This window comes from Arvicanthis niloticus, chromosome 10, assembly GCF_011762505.2.
Source record: "Arvicanthis niloticus isolate mArvNil1 chromosome 10, mArvNil1.pat.X, whole genome shotgun sequence".
In the NCBI taxonomy this organism is placed as follows: Eukaryota; Metazoa; Chordata; class Mammalia; order Rodentia; family Muridae; genus Arvicanthis; species Arvicanthis niloticus.
The window spans coordinates 52,893,988-52,913,129 of NC_047667.1; the positions used below are offsets into that span (position 1 = coordinate 52,893,988).

A 19,142-nucleotide genomic window follows, 5' to 3' on the forward strand; every position below is an offset into this window, starting at 1 on the left:
AAGAAGGGAGGGATACTCTGGTCAAAGAAGGCCTTAGCATTGGGTTTTGAAAGTTTTCCCAGGGAAGTGAAGCAAAGCATTCCAGAAACAAGGGTCATTGTGCAATGACCTAGAGATGTGGAGTAAAAGGAGTCACTTGGAGAAACTCTTAAGTTGTTTGGTGTTTGTTGAGCTTGGTGCTCACCTCAAAGGGGTGAAGCTGAGGGCAAGAAGCTGGATGATGAACTATTGGAATATCTTGCCGAGGTCCCCTTTTGTGGATTCAAAGATGAAATTGAACACCTCTACCTCCAGGTGAGGTAGTACATTGTGGCGCAGTGGCCACTGGGCAGAAACTACCTATCTCTTTTGCAGACCTGTACCGTTCTTGAGAGGATACAAGTTACAGGTTAGGACAGCTTAGTTCTGCCGAGACAGAATAAGCTAGTCCTTAATAATTCCTGTTTCTCAAAGGTCTGTCAGATGATCCTGGGCCAGAAGGCTGCAGACTGATGCTCCAACTTCCTGACTTACTGGAGCTGTATGGGCAAGCAGCTGTCTCTACAACTTGTCTCAGTTCTGGAAGCTGAGTCAGGCTTCCTATATTTTCAGATAATGTTGCTCGTTCTCAGATTTCTGATGGGTTTGAAAGACTACTTATAGTCTCATAGCCAACCCAGGCTATTTAACATTGAGAAAATATATTTTAGAAGATAGTTCTCAGATAGTATACAAGCTAAACCAGGATATAACTATGGATTTATAAGTCTTTTAAGTTAGGATAGATGACAGAGTGTTCTATTTAATTGTCAAAGGGAATGGACTGGATGTTAGGTATATCTTATACTTTATGAATTAATTACCAAATGATAATAAAAATAAAAAATAATAGCACAATGTGCACCATAAAAAAAGAAAAGAAAAAGAAAAGTGGCTCAGTTCATGACTTTCTTTGTTCTGTCACTATAAAAAGTTCATGAGATTGTTACTAGGTCAGGACATGGAATGAGAGGCAACCTAAAAAAAACCTCTTGCCAAATGTGGTGGTTAGTTTGAATTATGAACTTGGTGAGGTCTAGAATGACTGGGGTTATAGCCTCTGGCCATGCCTGTGGGGCTTATGAGGATCAGATCAAGATGGGAAGACCTGCTCATGGTGGGTAGAATCCTTCTGTGGGCTAGGAACCTGGACTGTCTAAAGAGAAGGATGTGAACTATGCACACTCATTCACGACTCTGTTTCTTCACTGTGGGTTCAGTGTGACTACCCGCTGCTCCATCTTCCTTATCATGATAGACTGTAACCTGGAACCGTGGGCCCCGAATAAATGCAGAACAAGGGTGTCAGGAGGGAAGATGCTATCGTGTGGTGAGAGGTCGGGTCCATGGTATGGGTACTGCTCAGACACATTCCTTCTGTTTTGCAGCCATGGTTGAAGGTCTTCAGGTCACGGTGCCTGACAAGAAGAAGGTGGCCATGCTCTTCCAGCCCACCGTGCTTCGCTGCCACTTCTCCACATCCTCCCACCAGCCTGCGGTGGTGCAATGGAAGTTCAAATCCTACTGCCAGGATCGCATGGGAGAATCCTTGGGCATGTCTTCTCCCAGAGCCCAAGCTCTCAGCAAGAGGAACCTGGAATGGGACCCCTACTTGGATTGTTTAGACAGCAGAAGGACTGTCCGAGTGGTAGCTTCCAAACAGGGCTCGACTGTTACCTTGGGAGATTTCTACAGGGGCAGAGAGATCACGATAGTTCATGGTAATGATGCCTTTGTTCTGAATCTAGGGTGTGTGTGAGGGGAGGTTGAGGGTTTTCCCAGACACAAGGAAAAGTCAATCTCTTATCCTTTTAGTTGCTCAGGGATCTGATTTTGTGGGAGATGGGAGCAGCAAGAGCCCTGGCATTTTGCTGTGAATGATAGGGAGGGGAGTATGGACAATATAATACATAGGAAACACAGAGATAAGCTCTGGAGTAGCCTTTCGGAGCCTGGCCTCCAATCTCAGAGATTGTTGTCAGAACTGTTTGAAATGAGTTTTAGCAGAAGAACTCGAGGCAGACATTCTGTACCTCAATATTGTCCTTCTTGCCTCTTTACTGACCCTGAAAAGTGGACTTTCCTAAAAATCCCTTTTCCTAGAGAAGGGATTCGTGCAAGCTACAGAGCCAGAGGATCAATCAATTCCACCCTCTCTCCTGCTCCCTAAAGCTTTAGATAAGAAAAGTCACTTGTCTTTTGTGATGTGAGTCACAAGTCTCATGACCTATTTGATTACTAAATTATTTGAAGAAATCAATTTATTTCTAGGAACCCAGAATTATTTGGGGAATTACCCTGTACTTAGGTGCTACTGTAGACCTGATTCAAAGACACCAACTACTCCTGAAAGTGGGCTAGAACTACATCTATTTGTGGCTATACCCTAATTATTCTCTTGCCTTAAGGATGCTAGTTTGCATTATTTTGTTTGAAATGCAGTGAGCGTTTTCCAAACAGTATCTGGGCAAAGAAATAAAATTCCATAGATGTCTAGAAGGATGCTCCTGTCCCAGGCCCATCGTTCAATGCCTTCCTTCCAGAGGATAGAGGTTTAGGAGCAGGTCTTCCTTTTTCTGATAATAGATGCAGATCTTCAGATTGGAAAGCTCATGTGGGGAGACAGCGGGCTGTACTACTGTATCATCACCACCCCGGACGACCTGGAAGGCAAAAATGAGGACTCCGTGGAGCTGCTGGTATTGGGTGAGTGACAACCAGGGGCAGCATTTTCATCTTAGGCTGCTTGCATCCCGTTCATTTTTCTCCCTGCATGCATTAGCAGACTGCATACATGATTTTTATCTTTTGTGTGTAGACAAGCCTGTTGTGGAATATTCTCCTTCTAGGTTGTAGGTCTGCTCATCATGCTTCGCTTCCTTCCGGAATGCTGTGGCTCTCTTTGGAGCATTGTGAGAAGTGTTTCTGGTCTCCTGAGTGCCCCTACCTTTCCTACTTTCACCTTTAGCCCCTATTTCCCTTATTCTTTCTTGTCTTTTTCTGTGGTAGCTAATTATGTGAGAAAAGACCCCTGTGGTCTTCCGAGATATGTACACACCAATGACCTCTATCTCTTTTTAGCCTCTACTATATTTCAAAGGCCTCTGGCATTTTCTTAAACAATTTGTCTCTACTTAAGATAATCATGAGTAAGGTGTCTATAAGCCAGAGAGTCTACTAATAAAATGCATCCAATGAGAAGAGCTGCTTAGAGGTGTGCTAAGTTTAACCGGAAGTGTCTGAGTTATTCTCAAGCAAACACTTGTGATCCTTATTAATATTAACTGTTTCGTAACTGAAAACTCCTTGCTTTGGCCACTTCTCCTCTTGTGGATTGGACGAATGTTCCTGGGAAATGATCTCTTTGAAAGCTGATTGCATATTTTGCATTTCATGAATGTTGGTTAGATTTTTAAAAAATTAAAAAAAAAAAAAAACAACAAAAAAACCCCAATAACAACTTAGATCAAACCAACACAGAAAACAAAGAAATGCCCTCTGTCAACTGTAAGGAAGAAATAATTGAGGATATACCCTCTAAACTGTATTCAGAAGACATCATGGTTTTGCATTTGTTTTTCCTGTAGCCTCCAAAAGTGAGCTGACAGTGATTTGTGGGCACATCCTAGAGTGCCTTGTTTGAAATGTAAATGAAGTTTAAGACTGATTTTTTTTTTTTTTTTAATTTTTCCCTCTATGAGAATCTTAATGCCCAGGGATCAAGTGGCATTTTCCGTTTAGAATTTTTGGGTTCTGTCATTACTTTGGCAAAGCAATAGCTCTCATGCCTCAGTCTTAGAGTCTACAAACTGAACTAAGGTGATATTGCTCTTTCTTGTTAGAAGGCTGACTTACTCATAATCCTTAGGGCCAACATAGAAACTAAACTGCTGTGGTTTGTAGAAAAGGCAAGGGGATATGAATTATTCAAAGAAATTTAAGGAGTAAAAGACTTATTGACAATGTCAAAAACACAGAGAGATACAACTTGAGCTCTGCTGTGTTGTTTTTTAAAATCAGACAGAATCTAAGAGATACATTTTCCCCTAATCTTAGAACTCTAATAGCCAAGTTTTCAGTAACAAGAAGTTTGTTTGAGCTTGCAGTTAGGTAATTGCGAGCACAGCTATTGGACCGAGGCAGCCGTCTGCAGAGAAGTAATTGTGTGTGGAGGGAAGGAGGCCAGGTAAGAAGCCACTTTAGATAATTTGGTCCCACTTCAGCAGGTAGGGGGTGGGGAATGAATGGATGGAAAGTTTTGTCATCTGAGGATGTACTAAGTACACATCCCTCTGGATCAAATCCAAGCTAACTGTGGACGGAGGAGCTCCTTGTTGGGTCTCAGAGAGGTCAGCATCTGGCTCAATGACGGTGGCCACCAGTGATGGGAGGAGAGATGAGGAGCAGGGCTCAGTACTGAGAAGAAGTGGCCACAAATGAAGGACACTGCAGCCAGAGCTCTACATAAAAGCAGGGCCACTAAACCGATGCACCCCAGGGACGCGTACAGCCCTGCTCTGCTCTACACTTATTAGAAACATCCAGAATGGAATAATTTGCCATAGACAATTTTGGGCAAGACTACTTATGTCCATTATTTATAGGAATTACTTTCAATCTATGAAAATGTGTTGAGCACATTAAAATACTAAGGGCCAAATTCTGTGTATTTATCTTGGCATCCCTTTATAAAAAAATTTTTTTTTCAAAATACTGTCACATTAAAAAGAAACTAGAGGTGTTTGGGTGTTATATTCTGCAGACCGTTTTGTTTAATAGTCTTTTTTTTTTCTCTTTGAGACCAGGAAAGTAATCTGATTTCTGGGTTTTCTGTCAAAGAACAAGGTGGCCTGAAAAGATTACTGGGGTTTATAGTTTGGTAATTACAACACCATAAACTAGTGGTTGTTGAGGTTTTTTGTAAGGAATGGCTAGCGGATTCATTTTAGTAAAAAGAAGGACTTAAAGGCCAAGGGATGTGCTTTCAGTATTTGGAATGAAGGCTTATACAAGAGGCATTGGAAACCCACTCCATGCCTGGCAGGTGGTTCATTAGCGGGAGGAGCGCAGAGCTGGGGGCTGGATATAGAGGTTGTTGCAGAAACACAGATGAAAGGTATGAGATTCTAAACTAGAACAGGAAGTGGAGACACCTTAACTACAGTTCTGAGACCAAAGCAATCAATCTATACAGAAGGAAGTAAGGGAGATAAATCAAACAGAATACAAGGATTTCTAACTAGATGAGAAACCAGCCATCCCATTAACTAAGAAAGGGGACATGGGTGGAAATGCGGGTTAGAGAAGCAGAGGGATGAGATAGGTTTTGGACATGTAGAATTTAAGATGTCTGTGGGACATCAACAGGGCTCCAGGGGCTGTTTTTCATTGGGTCATTTTTCATAGATTGAAACCTGTAACATTAAGTAATGTAAGTAGTGTTATCTAAAATTGTCCATGGCAAATTGCTTGCTGGCAATTGGAAATGTAAGTCTGGAAATCAGAAGAAAGTGAAGACAGAAGACAGTGGGTTTAAGAATCATGACCAATAGACAGGCAGAGCCATGTGAAAGTAGACGAATCACTCTAGATACCACTATAAAACCAACAGGACCAGGAATTGAACCAACCCCTTGCTGGTGTGTTCTGGTGTTACTTCATGATAGTGGTAACATTGATACTATACGTGTACTTCTCTTCTATTCCTTACAAAACTTGGAGTTTCAAAATAACATTGAGTGATGAATTCTACATAGCCAAGGGCCAATGCCTTTTCATGTTTATATCTGCCACATAAGGAGAGTTCTAACATAAAGATGCCTTAAAATGACAAAGGGGCAGAATGTATAAGCCATTCTTACTTTGTGCCTCTTAAATGTTACTGAATACTGCATGTCTCTGTTAACATAACACAGTCAACAATCTACGGTCTCAAGTGAAATAATATGGTTTCATTTCATTAGACTGAGATTCTAAACCAGAATAGGAGATGGAGAACCTTAACAAAAGCTTTGAGGCCAAAGCAAGCAATCTTGAGGTGAGGGAGATGAGGTAAACAGAATACAAGGATTTCTAACTAGGTGAGCAACCAGCCATCCCATTAACTAAGAAAGGAGACATGGGTGGAAATTCGGGTTAGAGAAGCAGAGGGATGAGTTAGGTTTTGAACATGTAGAATTTAAGATGTCTGTGGGACACCAACAGGGCTCCAGAGGCTGTGTTTTATTGGGACATAAACCGATGACATTAAGTAACTAATGTAAGTACTTACCTGGTCACAATCGTTGGTCAGAATCTCCATCTAGGTATATAAGTGATTATTAATGATAGATTCATTAGAACCTATGGTTGAAAGCACTAATTCTGGTTAACTTAAGGGAAAAGAAAAAAAATAAAGGGGAAAAAAAGAGAATGCTTTGGAGAGTATCAAAACTGAAAGGAGACCTAAAGAGCTTACCTTCTTAGGAAAGAATTTATTAGCCTGTACACAAACTTCTCCTAACCTCAGTGACTTTTCTGCCCAGAAGTGTATTTCTATATTTGCCACATTCAGACAAATAGTTCCCCTCCAAGTGGTGGCATGGGGTTCTAGGCTTCTCTTTTGTTTGGCTTTGCTGTGTTAGACTTCTGCTCCCAGCTAAAGGGGAGTGGGGATGGGAGTGGGAATGGAGAAATATATGCATGGTCAACCGTAGCTTCTTAGGATCTTGAACTAGTAGTGACTTAGAACACTTCTTTAGTCAGGTTTTTTCATTCCCTCATTTATTCACTTTACATCCCGATCACAGCCTCCACTTCTCCTCCCAATCCCACCCTCACCCTCACAAACCCCTCCTCCCATTACCCCCTCCCCTTCTACTCAGAGAAGGGGAACCTTTTTGAGTACCACCAAAGGTACATCAAGTCTCAGCAAGACTAAGGTCATCCTCTTCCACTGAGGCCCCGCCAGGCAGTCAGCTAGGGGAAGGGATCCAATGGCAAGCAAGAGTCAGAAACAGCCCCCTCCCCACTCTGGTTTTTAAGGGACCCACATGAAGATGAAGCTGCATATCTGCTACAAATGTGGAGGGTCCTGCCCCTGAATGCTCTTTGGTTGGTGGTTCAGTCTATGAGTCCCTATGGGGCCAGGTTACTTGACTCTGTAGGTCTTTTCTTTAGTCATTTTGGAAGAAATAGAAGACAATAACACTGGTGAAAATTGTAGTTATTCTCAGCATTGTTAGAGATGCTGCAGGGCTCCTGGCTTTATGTGGTGGAAACTATTGAAAAATATCTTTAGGGCTCCCTTGGTAGAAAAAAAAAACATAAATGTTATTTTCCATTCTTGTATTTTCCTAACAAAAAGAATTAGCCTTAAGAGAGAAATCCCAATTGGTCCAATTAGGTCAGTTGTCCACTGCTTAGCCCTGGGAAGTCAGAGGCTCTTGGGGGAATAGTCCACCAATATAAAGAGAATGAATACCTGAATACTCACAACACCAAGTAAATGTCATCTGAAGTGATGCCAGTGCTGTGCCCACTCACACTGAAAATAAGCTGCAATTCACAGTGCTTTCCTATAATACTTTTATGGGGTAGGAGAATAACAATTATTCCCCCCATCTTCCAATTAAAGAAAGCCAGTGCCTTGCTGTTATGGCTGCACCCCAGGTTTTAAAAGGTATCAGTGATTAAACCCTATTGCTTTGAATCCCTAATTTTGTCTGTTTTCATAATACCACAAGTCCTGTTAAGATGCTATAGATTAAGCTATGTACTTAAAAAATGTGGTTGCTGCTAGGGGCTGTAGGTCAGGATTTCTACTCACCCAAAGCTCGCTTCCTTGGTTTTCTGCATTTCTTCCTTACTCTCTCTATAACCATTGACCTAGGCCTTCACTTCAAAGACACAGTCGCTCTTTTCTAGATTGAATACCTACCCACTGAGCATGAGTCATTCCTCTCTTCACCCCTTACATCTGAACCTCAGTGGCTATGGAAGCTTGTTCAGAGGTTTCAGAAATATCCAACGATGCATGATTCACGGAAATGGGAGGACAACCACTGTTTCAACATTAAACAGGAAAACTATCCCAAACACCCTTTGCTGTCTTTTTGATGATTCAGAAGGTAAAGTCATTCTGAAGCTGGAAAAGCACATGGTGTTTTGGTGCTTTGAGATGGCCGTGACTGATACCTTAGAAATACTTAGACAGGGTGGATGCTGGCCGGGCTGCACCGGCAGACAGTCACAGAAGGTGGGATGTCCAGAAATCAGCCATTTGGGATTAGACATTGGTCTGGGAGCAGTGGCAAAGATTGGCTGTCACCATGCCACTGTTTGGGTAGGAATAAAGTTCCCTGGGGCAGCTCCAGCTGGCAGGAAGAAGACTTCACCATTTCAGGAAGGCCCCCCGCAGGGAAGTTATTATTTTAAAATCTAAAAGCAGCCTGCCTTGTTCTTACTTCTTCCTGTGTACCATATAAGGGCCTGACCTTTTCTTTCTGATGTCCCTTGTAATAGCTTGTTGTTTAAAGGTCTTTAATTTTAAAAGGGGGACAGAGACCCCCATGGAGATGAGGCTGAACAGTCCTGCCTCTAGCCTGGGATAAGAATAAGAGGACCTGAGCCAAAGGGTGCTTAGCTCAAGCTAATGGTAAAGGACAGGGTTTTTCTCATTTGAAATTATAGGTGGTTGGGATAAATCACAGAAGCTCCTTCTCTGATGAGCTGTAACACATAGAACAAGTTCAATCCAGGTTGCCTAGATACAAGGAAAACAATATGGCTTTCCACAGGCCTTTCAGTGATTTTTTTTAAAAATTCATTTCAGAGGCCCCTGGATTTAAAAATTAAGTATCCATAAAAGGCAGTCCCTCAAATTGCCATTCACTGCTTTGTTTTAATATTGTTTCTGTTTCAAAAGAAAAGATTTTTCCTATTGATGACACTTTAAACCAAACAGGAAAGTAGAGAAGAAATCATCCCTGCTAAGTCCAGTCTTTTGAGCGGTCACGGTTTCCATAGTTACCTTGATCGCAAGGGATGGAGGTTCCAACAAACTTGGGGGTATCTTTTGGCTTAGGTAACAGGCAAAGCCCAGGGGCATTCCCAGGTTGAATCAATGAGTTCTGGTGGCAGATCCGTGTGTCACAGAGCCCGTCTGTCCTTCCCTCTACCTCCTGCTTACTCCTCAGCTCCACTTTCAGGCAAGGTCTCCTCTCATGAAGCAATGAGGACCCGGACAGGCCCCTGCCTCAGGAGGATAGATCTCTGTCTAGTCTCTCTGCATAGTTCCTGTAATAGTCCTGTTGTTGGAGGAAGGCAGTCAGCCCCTATTGGGGCTGCAAAGGAAAGGAAGAAGCCCTTTCCTGAAGGAAACAAGGCAGTTGTTTCCAAATGAAGATGGAAGGAATGCCAGGCAGGCAAAAACACACACTGTTAACATTTTGTGGAATTCATCATCAGTTTCTGCTTCTTTATGGGCCAAATGTAGTGCTAACTGAGGAGGCCAGAAATAGGTGTGCTCTCAGCAGGTCCTTGTAGAGCAGGCACCAATTTGGGATTGATTCTTTTCCATAAATACAATGCTGCAGAATTACCTTTGTTTTCCTGTCATTTCCCTATTTTTTTCCTCCATCTCCTCCTGCGACTTACCTAAGAATACAGCATAGACTGCCTAGACAAGTAAAAGAATGGGCAAGCATGGACCTTTTTTTCCCTTAATTCAAGCTATTCACAGTCCAGTGTCTGGTAGAAATAAATGTCTCTGCTCACTGGTATTTTTAAAAGCCATTAAGAACCGAATAAGTAATCAATGAATTTTGGGAGGGGATATCTCCCATGAGGTGAATCTAGGGCTATTTAATGGAAGTATTTCCCAAGATTGTGCGGAAATGCCCTAGCACCCACCCTGCATTCCTGCAGTTCAGTTTGAATCCTGACCCACATTCCAGTGATTTTAGTTCAGGCTGTTCAGAAAGGCTACTTTTGCCAAGACTCCCCTTCCCCCTTATCTCCCTCTTTGCCAGCCACAGCCTGGTGCTTGCTAACCAGGAAGATTTGCCTATTAGAAGGGCCTCAGCTCCCAGAGTTCCCATGGCAACAGCCTCCTTGGAGGTCTTTTGTTGCCTGCTAAAACTTTGATCTTAGAGAGTGGCTGCTGCTGTTTCTCTCTGGAAGATTTACAAACAGAGGAAGAAGGGTAAAAGAATTGGGGAAGGAAAAAAAAGAAGTTTACTTCTGGCAGAAAGGAGAGAGGGAAAAGAAATGAATTACAAGAGCCACCCTCTGGCCCTAAGTCTAGAGGGAACCTTCAGAACTTCTTAATTCTCTGCATTTCTCTTCCTACATTTCATTTGCAGACTTGACTATGCTTCAGAGTTGGACTCATCCCTAGCAGGGTGGAAACATCCCACTTCAGCACATACCAGCACCTGCAGAATTCTAGATGGGCTGAGATAATCTCAAAGACTCCCATGAATAGAGGGACGAAAATGAGGAGTGGGCTTTTCTGGCCAGTGCTCTAATGTCTTCTCCAACCTCTGTCCTATCCCTGGCCTGGTCTGCCCTAAACTTCAGTTAGACATCTCTGTTGTTTTTGTTTTTATGAGAGTGAGAAAATGTGTTGAAAGGAGAGAGGAGAACCAGAGGAGTTACCCAGGCATCTAACTCCCCTTAGAAATTGTAGCTAGGAGGAGAAGAGGTATGAGTCCCTGCAAGAAGTGGAGCCAAGCCTTTGATGTTCTGCGGGGAGCTTCTCTTAGCTTCAAGAATTCATTGCATAAGCCTAATCTTGCTCACTGATAGACACCACAGAGCAAGTCAGTGCTTCAGTTCAGATTTTTAGTTAAATTGTGATTAAAAAAGAAATCTAATATTTCTAGCTGTACTGGGATTCCACACAATGAAGACACAAAACACATAAATGACTCCATTGTGTCCCTATTAACATTTTGTGTCCTTTGTGAAGATAAAAGTTGTGGTTTGGTGGCAAAGAAAAAAAAAGTAAAAAATAAAAAAGATTAAAGCTGTGTTTGGATAGTCCGTATCTATGCCACAGATTCTCAACAGAGGGGCGTTTTGCCTTCCAGGAGACATTTGGCAATGTTTGGACTCCTATTTTGCTTGTCACACTGGTCAGGAGTAACAAACCGAGTGAGTGGAGGATGGGAAGGCTTTGGAGCCCCCTATGATACAGACCAACTGACGATACTCCCTGTTCTTACTTTACACACCCCAAATGCCAACCGTTTGAGTAAGTCTGCTTGGATCCTGGGCATGGTCCAGTGTGAACATGGTATAGAGGCTTGGGGCCGGACAGCCCTTGGTATGCTAACATGAGCTTAGTTTCCCAATCTGTAGAAGAGAGGGGTTGTAAAAGTTACCCCAAAGGCCAATTGTTAAGATAAAAAAACCGGTGGATATTAGTTCCTTCTCCTACCCCTTGCTACTCTCCACATGCCCTACCAGTGTGCCATCTCTAATCTCAGAAAACCCTCTTTAAGGAAATCTACATTGAGTACTCCTGCTAAACGGTTGGCTTTCCTTAAGCAGATTTAATGGGTCACTTGTGAATTGGCCATTAAGAATAGCCTCACATTTTCTCACTGACACCTGAGCCTCCTTGGAAATTGTCCTGATGGTGATAAACTTGGGGTTTATCTGACCCAGCACCCTTCTTGTCTATGGGTTACCTCATTTTGGTTGCTATTGGAAACATGCCATTTTCTGAGGATTTAGGGATGTACAGCTCCCTTCAACTACGTTAATCAAGTGTTGCAGCCCAGCGAAAGAAGGGTGCCTTCAGGGAATGGTAGTTGGTCAGAAAATATATCCAAAGATTTCTGACCTGTCACAGCTTTGCACTGCTCTGCTCTGCGTCGCTTAAGAAAACAAATGAGACCTGGCAGACTCTCTTCCTGAGTACCCAGTCCCTCAGCCACCCCATCCCAGGTTGGGGCCAAGCTTGCTCTCCGCTCCCTCCTCACAAGTATCCCAGTTCACTTTTTTTTTTTTTTCTCCTCACTTGTTGCTCATCCCTGTGGGAGGAACACGGCCTTCAATTAGCGTGCATTCCTGACCACCTCGGTTGCCGTGGTTACCCAGGGTGGCGCTGGAGCAGCTGGGTCAACCCGCGCACTCTCTTTGTGGTCTGTCAAGGGGGAGGGGACGCAGGGCCAGCGCTGGAGTGGGTGGTACCGGGAAATCGGCTCAGTCTCCCAAGGAAAGAAAGGCAGTCCCTCAAAGAGGGTCAGGAGACAGTTCCATTTTTTCCAAAGCCAGCTGCCGCTATTCAAAGCATGCAGGTTTGGTTCACACTGGGACGGCGCCTCGGATTTTGTTGAATTGGCTTCCCAGAGAGGGCGCTGGGAAAGGGTCCGTGATGGAAGAAGTCCTTTATATCTCAAGAGGGCTAGGCACCAAGGAAAGGGCAGGAACTCTGGCCTGCATGACCTTTGGAGCTGTGTGCCCTCAGTGGCTGCCTGAGACCTCAGGGCCTTTTTTGGTTAAGGAAAGTAGTGGTCCCTGAATATTGGATCAAGCCTGGTGGACATATCTTTGTGCTAATCTATTTCACCCAGCACAATAAAGTGCAAGCAACCACACTGGTCCCCACAAACTCAATTTCCTCCTTCAGTGGCATCCCACCATTCTCATCAATTTTCGAGTCAGTCTAGCCCCTTTCTGCATTCCACCATCTCAGACCAAGTCAAGCATATTATATTACTAATGATATTTTCCATCCATTCACTGTTTGGGGGCCAGAGCTTGGATCACTAGAGCACTTTGCACAGGCTAAGTACCTTTGCAATCATTTTTATTATTGTTTATTAGTTTGCAGCAGCGGCAGATGCCTTTTAATTAGATCACACTGTGTCATGATGTATCCAGTGATCATTTTCTAGTTGCAATTGCGAGGGGTGTTGAGATTTTTTTTCTACAATCTCCAACATTTTCTACATCCAGAAATTATAGTTTCATTATGTAAGTAGAGGGATTCCACAAACACAAGCTGATTTCAGCCATTCAGTGCAAATACCAGGAGATTAAGAGGCACTGTGATATCATGGATCATGGGGGTCAGGGACAGGGGTGGGGAGTGGGGAGGTAGGGGGTGGGGGGAACAGCTGGAGTAAGTAGGCCCAAGCTCTCTTCCTTGCTTGATTTTTAGGCAGTTATACAACTTTCCTTAAGATTCTTAATCTCTCTGGTTTTCTGAAGACATAGGGTGGGGGCTGTGGTATGGATTAACCTTTGTGGTCCTTTTCAGCCATAAAATATGATTTAAAAACGTGTAAATAGAAGAAGTCAAGGCCTTTGACCAAACTTACAATCCACTGCCAAAGAGCTGGAAGTATTTCTTAACAGTTAATTGCAGATGGTCTGATGGTAGTCATTTTATAGAGAGAATTCACTGTCAGAATTATTCTCCTCTAAGTGTGTAATTTAAAGTTAACTAAAATATAAAAGACACAAAAGGAAAAAATAAACACAAGAAATTCTTAAATACATAGTTTATAAATATATGTGAAGGAAAGGGAGGCTCTATCCACATTTGTGACAGATAGTCATAAACTATATTTATTGCAAGCATGGTTACCATGGGAATATAGAATAAAATCAGGCATGTGTGTGCCCCTGGGAATTTTCCAAATATATTTGGTATTTTAAATAGCCATAGAAACAACCCTTAAAGCATGGCCATAGAGACATCTTTACACATACGGACAAGGGCCAGAGGAAGGCACCTGCTCTCCTCGGAGATGTCGGAAAGCAATATTTCTGAGGATTGGGAGCAGAGAGAGCAGAGGGTGGATACAGTACAGCCATGCAGATGGCTCCAGAGCATCTGAGGAAAGCTTGGAAGCAGATGCTGAGATGTGTACTATACAGAAATCGGAAGCTTGGAACCACAAAGGACTGGGAAGGCATTTGCTGTCCTCCTGAAGAGAAAGTTCACTCACACGGTGCCCTGGCTTGCCTGAGAGTGTCTCTTGTAATTTTACTCAAAGAAATGGACAGAGACCACTGTGTTCCAGGCAATACAAGGACAGAAGGACTGCTCTCACCTCACCCTTACACCAGTTTCTTAACACTCTGTCTCTGCCTGCTGCATGCTAAGGAGCCAGATTTAGTCTCTCTGAAAACAAGTTTGCATGGAATCCAGAATTCTACCTCTCTTTATACTTGGAAGGCTTGAACTATCAGATTCTGAACTGTGACGAGCCTAGACAGAAGCAATCTCTTAGGGTAAAATTTATATTTGTATTACATCTCTATAACGAATTCTTTTAACATACACTAACCTGGTCTGTTTTCACTGGTGTGAGTGAGGTGGCAAGATGTTCTACTGCCTGCAGTACATTCTTGGCACTGAACACTGACTCCAGGATGCTGAATGTTTTCCCGTATGTTGAAAACGGATGCATGTGTGGATTGAAAACCAAACAGTTCCTTCATCTTTCCTGTTAAGAGCCTACTGGATTGGGTAGAAGATTCTATAATGAGCAACATGTCAGAAGCCTAGCTAGAGGTGTGGCCTATCAAATCATGGGGATTTACTCTTGGAAAGCCTTGAAAGTTCTGATTGGGTGAATGAGGGGGCCTTCTGGTGCTAGGCTGCTAAGATGCTGAGCTTGAGGTGTAGTTCCCACTCTAATGGGACTTCTAGCCTGCTAACATAGGCACATGTAAAGGAATCACTGCTGAGAGATAAATGCTCTGCTGAAGGTGTGTGCAGTGTCCCTGGGGAGCTTCAAAGAGGAAACATCTTACTGTAGCAGCCACCTCAGGCTCTGTCAGAACATAGTTTTAGAGTCCTGTAGAGCAAGTAATAAGTACTTGACCAATGCAGTTCAAACACTTGTTTTGCTAAAGAACAAGATAAACTACCTTGTGGGTTCTGACTACCCAAGGAAGGAAATTAGCACCTTGGGAGAAATGCTGCTAGGAAGTGAGCTATAAAAGGTGTGAAGACAAAGCTATGGGATGGAGAAGTAGGAAGTGCAGCAAGGACTATGTCTCTGGCTAAAGCCCCGTGACAAGAGGGATCTTGATGTCCAAAAGGCAAAGGAGATGGCTACAGGGTAAAAGCTTTGTTGGATAAGCATAAGGACCTAAAATCTCTGTAAGTGCCAGCTGTACAGACTGCCTGTAACCCCAGCTCATAGAAGGCATGGACAGAGGAGATCAGAAGAAGCTGGCTAGCTGGATGTGCTGAATCAGTGGGCTCTAGGTTCAAGTGAGAGACCTTGACTCAAAAATTAAAGTAGAGAGCAATTTAGTAAGATTATATATATATATATCAAACAGTACAATGAGACAATGAATAAAATAAATCACATTATAACTTGTCATATTGATAGAAGAAATTGCTAGAAATAAAATCTGTGTAGGGTTTGCAGAGCAGCATGACTTTCTTTCTTTTATATTAAATATTTTCTTTATTTATGTTTCAAATGTTATTCCCTTTTCTGGTTCCCCTTCCTCCCCCGAACTCCCCATTCCATCCCCTGTCTCCTGCTTCTATGAGGGTGTTCCCCTACCCACACTTGCCTCTTTGCCCTTGAATTTCCCTACACTGGGGCATCAAGCCTTCATAGGATCAAAGGCCTCTCCTCCCATTGATGCCCCTGACAAGGCGACCCTTTGCTACATATGTGGCTGGAGCCATGGGTCCCTCCATGTGTATTCCTTGGTTGGTGGTTTGGTCCCTGGGAGCTCTCGGGGCAGGAGGGCCTGGTTGGTTGATATTGTTGTTCTTACTATGGGGTTGCAAACCCCTTCAGCTCCTTCAGTCCTTTCTTTAACTCCTCCATTGGGCCTGATGTCAACCTCTGGCCTCTATGCGCATGTGCACACATGCACAGAAATCTGCACACATGTATGTGCCCAAGCACATGTGAACATGCATATACATATTCACAGCATACATTCACACAGTCAAAGGAGGTTGACAAAAACAGACATAGCAAGAAGAAAATCCAAGTAACTAAATTAGAGTTCTTATGTTAGTGTTTGAGCTGCATGGGTGGGCATGGCTAGAATGAGCTGGTTTCCAGGAATATGTACAGACAGCTCAACTGGGGATAACTTGGAAGTGGCAGTCTGAGGAAACAGCTGGATTTGACAGTTAGGAGGTAAGAGATGCAAATCATGCTTTCTCAGTGCATGTTCTTCCTCTGAGCGTTCATCCCAAGACCCTCGTGTGGCTGCGGAGTATGTGCCAGCATGCTGTGAAACTGCGGCTTGTATGTATGCGTGCGAGCTCTTCGGGTGCTTTATGCTTCTGGCTTATTCATGTGGAAATTTCCTTAAAGCAATGGATTTTGCAAGCTTTGCAGAAAACTGAGCGCTCACATGAAAGCCGTATTCTCTACTGATAGTTTGAGCTATGATTTGAAAGGAGTAAATATGGCCTTCTATCCACAGGGTCTGCTTCCCCTCTTTCCCTTAGACGTTAAAGTGACTTGTAATTACCTCTCTTAAGCTGAATTCTGGAAGAATAACAGTGATTCACAAGCGTGGTGAAGCTCTGCTGAAACCCAGACTGTATTTACTGCTCCTGTTTTCATACTTCAAGATCAGACCCTCGCCGGACGCGATAGAAGATAGAAGAGAAGAAACGATAGCACGTTTCTAACTGACAGTAGCATTTCTTAGGAATTGTTATGGAAGGAGCTGGAAGCAAAATGTTTTTCAGAAATATAAGATGGCAGCATAAATTCAATTTTTAAAATGCCTTTAGCTCCAATAAACTCAGAATCATGGTGCGAAAGCCGCAGAGCTCCATACTTTGCTGCTGCTGATACAGTGGTCTTGTTTGTTATACCCAAACTCTTACTACGTCCTGAATTCTAAAGACATTTCATTTCACCCACTTTACTGCAAGAGTCTTTCACCTACGCCTCCCTGGGACTAACTGCACTCAAGTGCATTATGGGAAGCCTTTACCTCTTGGGGCATCAGTTATTGACTGTTGCTTCAGGGGAAAGAAGAAACTTGACATGTGTCTGCCTGTTAGAGTGTCAAAGTTTGTGACTTTCCTCTCCATGTTTCTCATACATTCTCTCTTTAGTTTATGGTTTCCAATTACCAAACAATGAAAAAGCCTAGTGTGTAGAACAAAGGTCTCTTCATTAATCTGTTCTACTATGATTCCCATTCTGTGTCCCTAGAAGTAAGAAAGGCTAAGAGGTGCTGTGTTGTACTGTTGCTTTGAAATCTTAATTTGAACATTGGTAACCAGAGCTGTCATTCTCCGTGTAGGAGCAATGTTAGAACACTGTCAAGGAACCCAAACAGCCTACGGGGAAATCCAGCTTTTGCTGTGTGTATAAACCCTTTGGAGGTTGTAAGCTCACAATCTCAGGGTCTGTACAACCCACAGATGTATTTTGTTTGGCTTCTCCACTATATTTAAAATATATGAATTAAGTTGCTTAACGTTTTTAAAATTATGGTGGTTCACCATCAAATCTGGGGGCTGGTGAACTTGAGTAGAGGCTCCCCTTATGCATTCCCATTGAGCAACAATTGGCTAGAGCCAAACAGTGGTGACCTCGTAAAGACCCTGCCATCTGCCACACCCGTTGTTCTCAGCTGTCTCACAGATAGCCAGCTGAGCCCATTTGCACCACCAGCTAGCTCCTACAGACCTTTAGGCTTGAAGTTCTGTTCGCTGAGTATCAGGTTGGAGAACTAAATATGGTATCCAAATCAGGATATTTTCCAAGCAAAAGTTGGTGCCTATTAATAATTACATTAAGACCATGGCATAAATCAGGACTGTCAATACACACACACACACACACACACACACACACACACACACACACACACATATATATATATATATATATATATATATATATATATATATATACCATTACATCCCAGTCCTTCCATCTACTATGAGAATACTGAGACCACAAAGGAAGGAATTTGCCTGAAGTAGTCAACATATAAATCAATGGCAAGGCATTCCCTCTTGCTGTGATCCCTACTCCAGTGTTCTTATGGTATAACAAGTGGAATAAGTATGAAACCATATCCTCTTTGGCCATATGGATATTTTATAGTTAATTGCTATCATTGCCAGATGTGGTGACAGCACATCTGTAATCTAAGCACTCAAAAGGCAGAGGGAGGAGGACTGTGAATCACATGCTAGGCTGGGCTACATAGCAAGACCCTATCTCCAGAAATCTAACTTAATAAAAGAATAAGTAAATAGTCAAAAATTATACACACACACACACCTGTCTATCATCTATAAATAATATGGCTAATGTCATGAGACCGCCTACAGATTGGTAGCTTATATAAAAAGCAAATTTATATTATAATTCCAATTAGTTATATGGCCCATAGCACACCTGGAGATGTTTCAAACACTGGTAGACTTGAGGACTTGAGATAAGCAAAATAAGCATAATCACATATATATATCCTAGCATCCCAATTTATACACATACACACATATGTATATATATGTATATATATTATATACATATATATATGTATATGTATATAAATTGTCGGGGAAGGGGAGGAGAACACAACAAAAAACTACCATCAAGCTTCTGATAACTGTTATGTTAACGAGCCTTGTTTATTTCTCTCTTGGTCATTGGCTATTACATGGTAATGAACACTAAGTATGTGTGAGCCGTCTAAGATCCAAATTTCTTAAATCCTTGACCATCTGTTTATTTATTCCTTTGTTTCCAAGACACATTTTTAGAGAACATTCTGGGTGAGATCATTATTTTAATCTTGTGCTCAGATTTTGATATCAAACTCCATCTCGCCTCTTACCTAGGGAGTTGTGTAAGCCTTAGGGGCACCTCTTGATGTTCTGTGAAGAAAGTCTTCTATAGGACACCTTCCTTTTTTTTCTATGATTTTTCTCTCATACAATACGTCCTGACTCCAGTTTTCCCTCCCTCCACTTTTCCAAATCCTCCCCCCTCACCTCCCCTTACTCCCAGATTCACTCCTCTTCTGTTTCCCTTCAAAAAAGAGCAGGCCTAACAGGGACATCACAAAATAAGATACAGTAAGACCAGGTGCACTTTCATATCAAGGGTGAATGAGTCAACTGAGTAGGAATAGGGTCCAAAGAGCAAGCAAAAGAGTCC

The 19,142-nt window shown here is 42.6% G+C and overlaps 1 protein-coding gene across 5 annotated transcripts in view; it reads left to right on the forward strand.

Annotated features, from left to right (window-relative positions):
- Positions 1-19,142, forward strand: part of Ildr2 (immunoglobulin like domain containing receptor 2) — a 58,353-nt gene that overhangs the window by 11,216 nt on the left and 27,995 nt on the right. For all 5 annotated transcript variants that reach the window (XM_076941539.1, XM_076941540.1, XM_076941541.1 and 2 more), the window contains exons 2-3: positions 1,407-1,739; positions 2,605-2,724. In XM_076941539.1, coding sequence (XP_076797654.1) covers positions 1,407-1,739; positions 2,605-2,724 — 453 coding nt within the window. The remainder of the gene's footprint in view (positions 1-1,406; positions 1,740-2,604; positions 2,725-19,142) is intronic.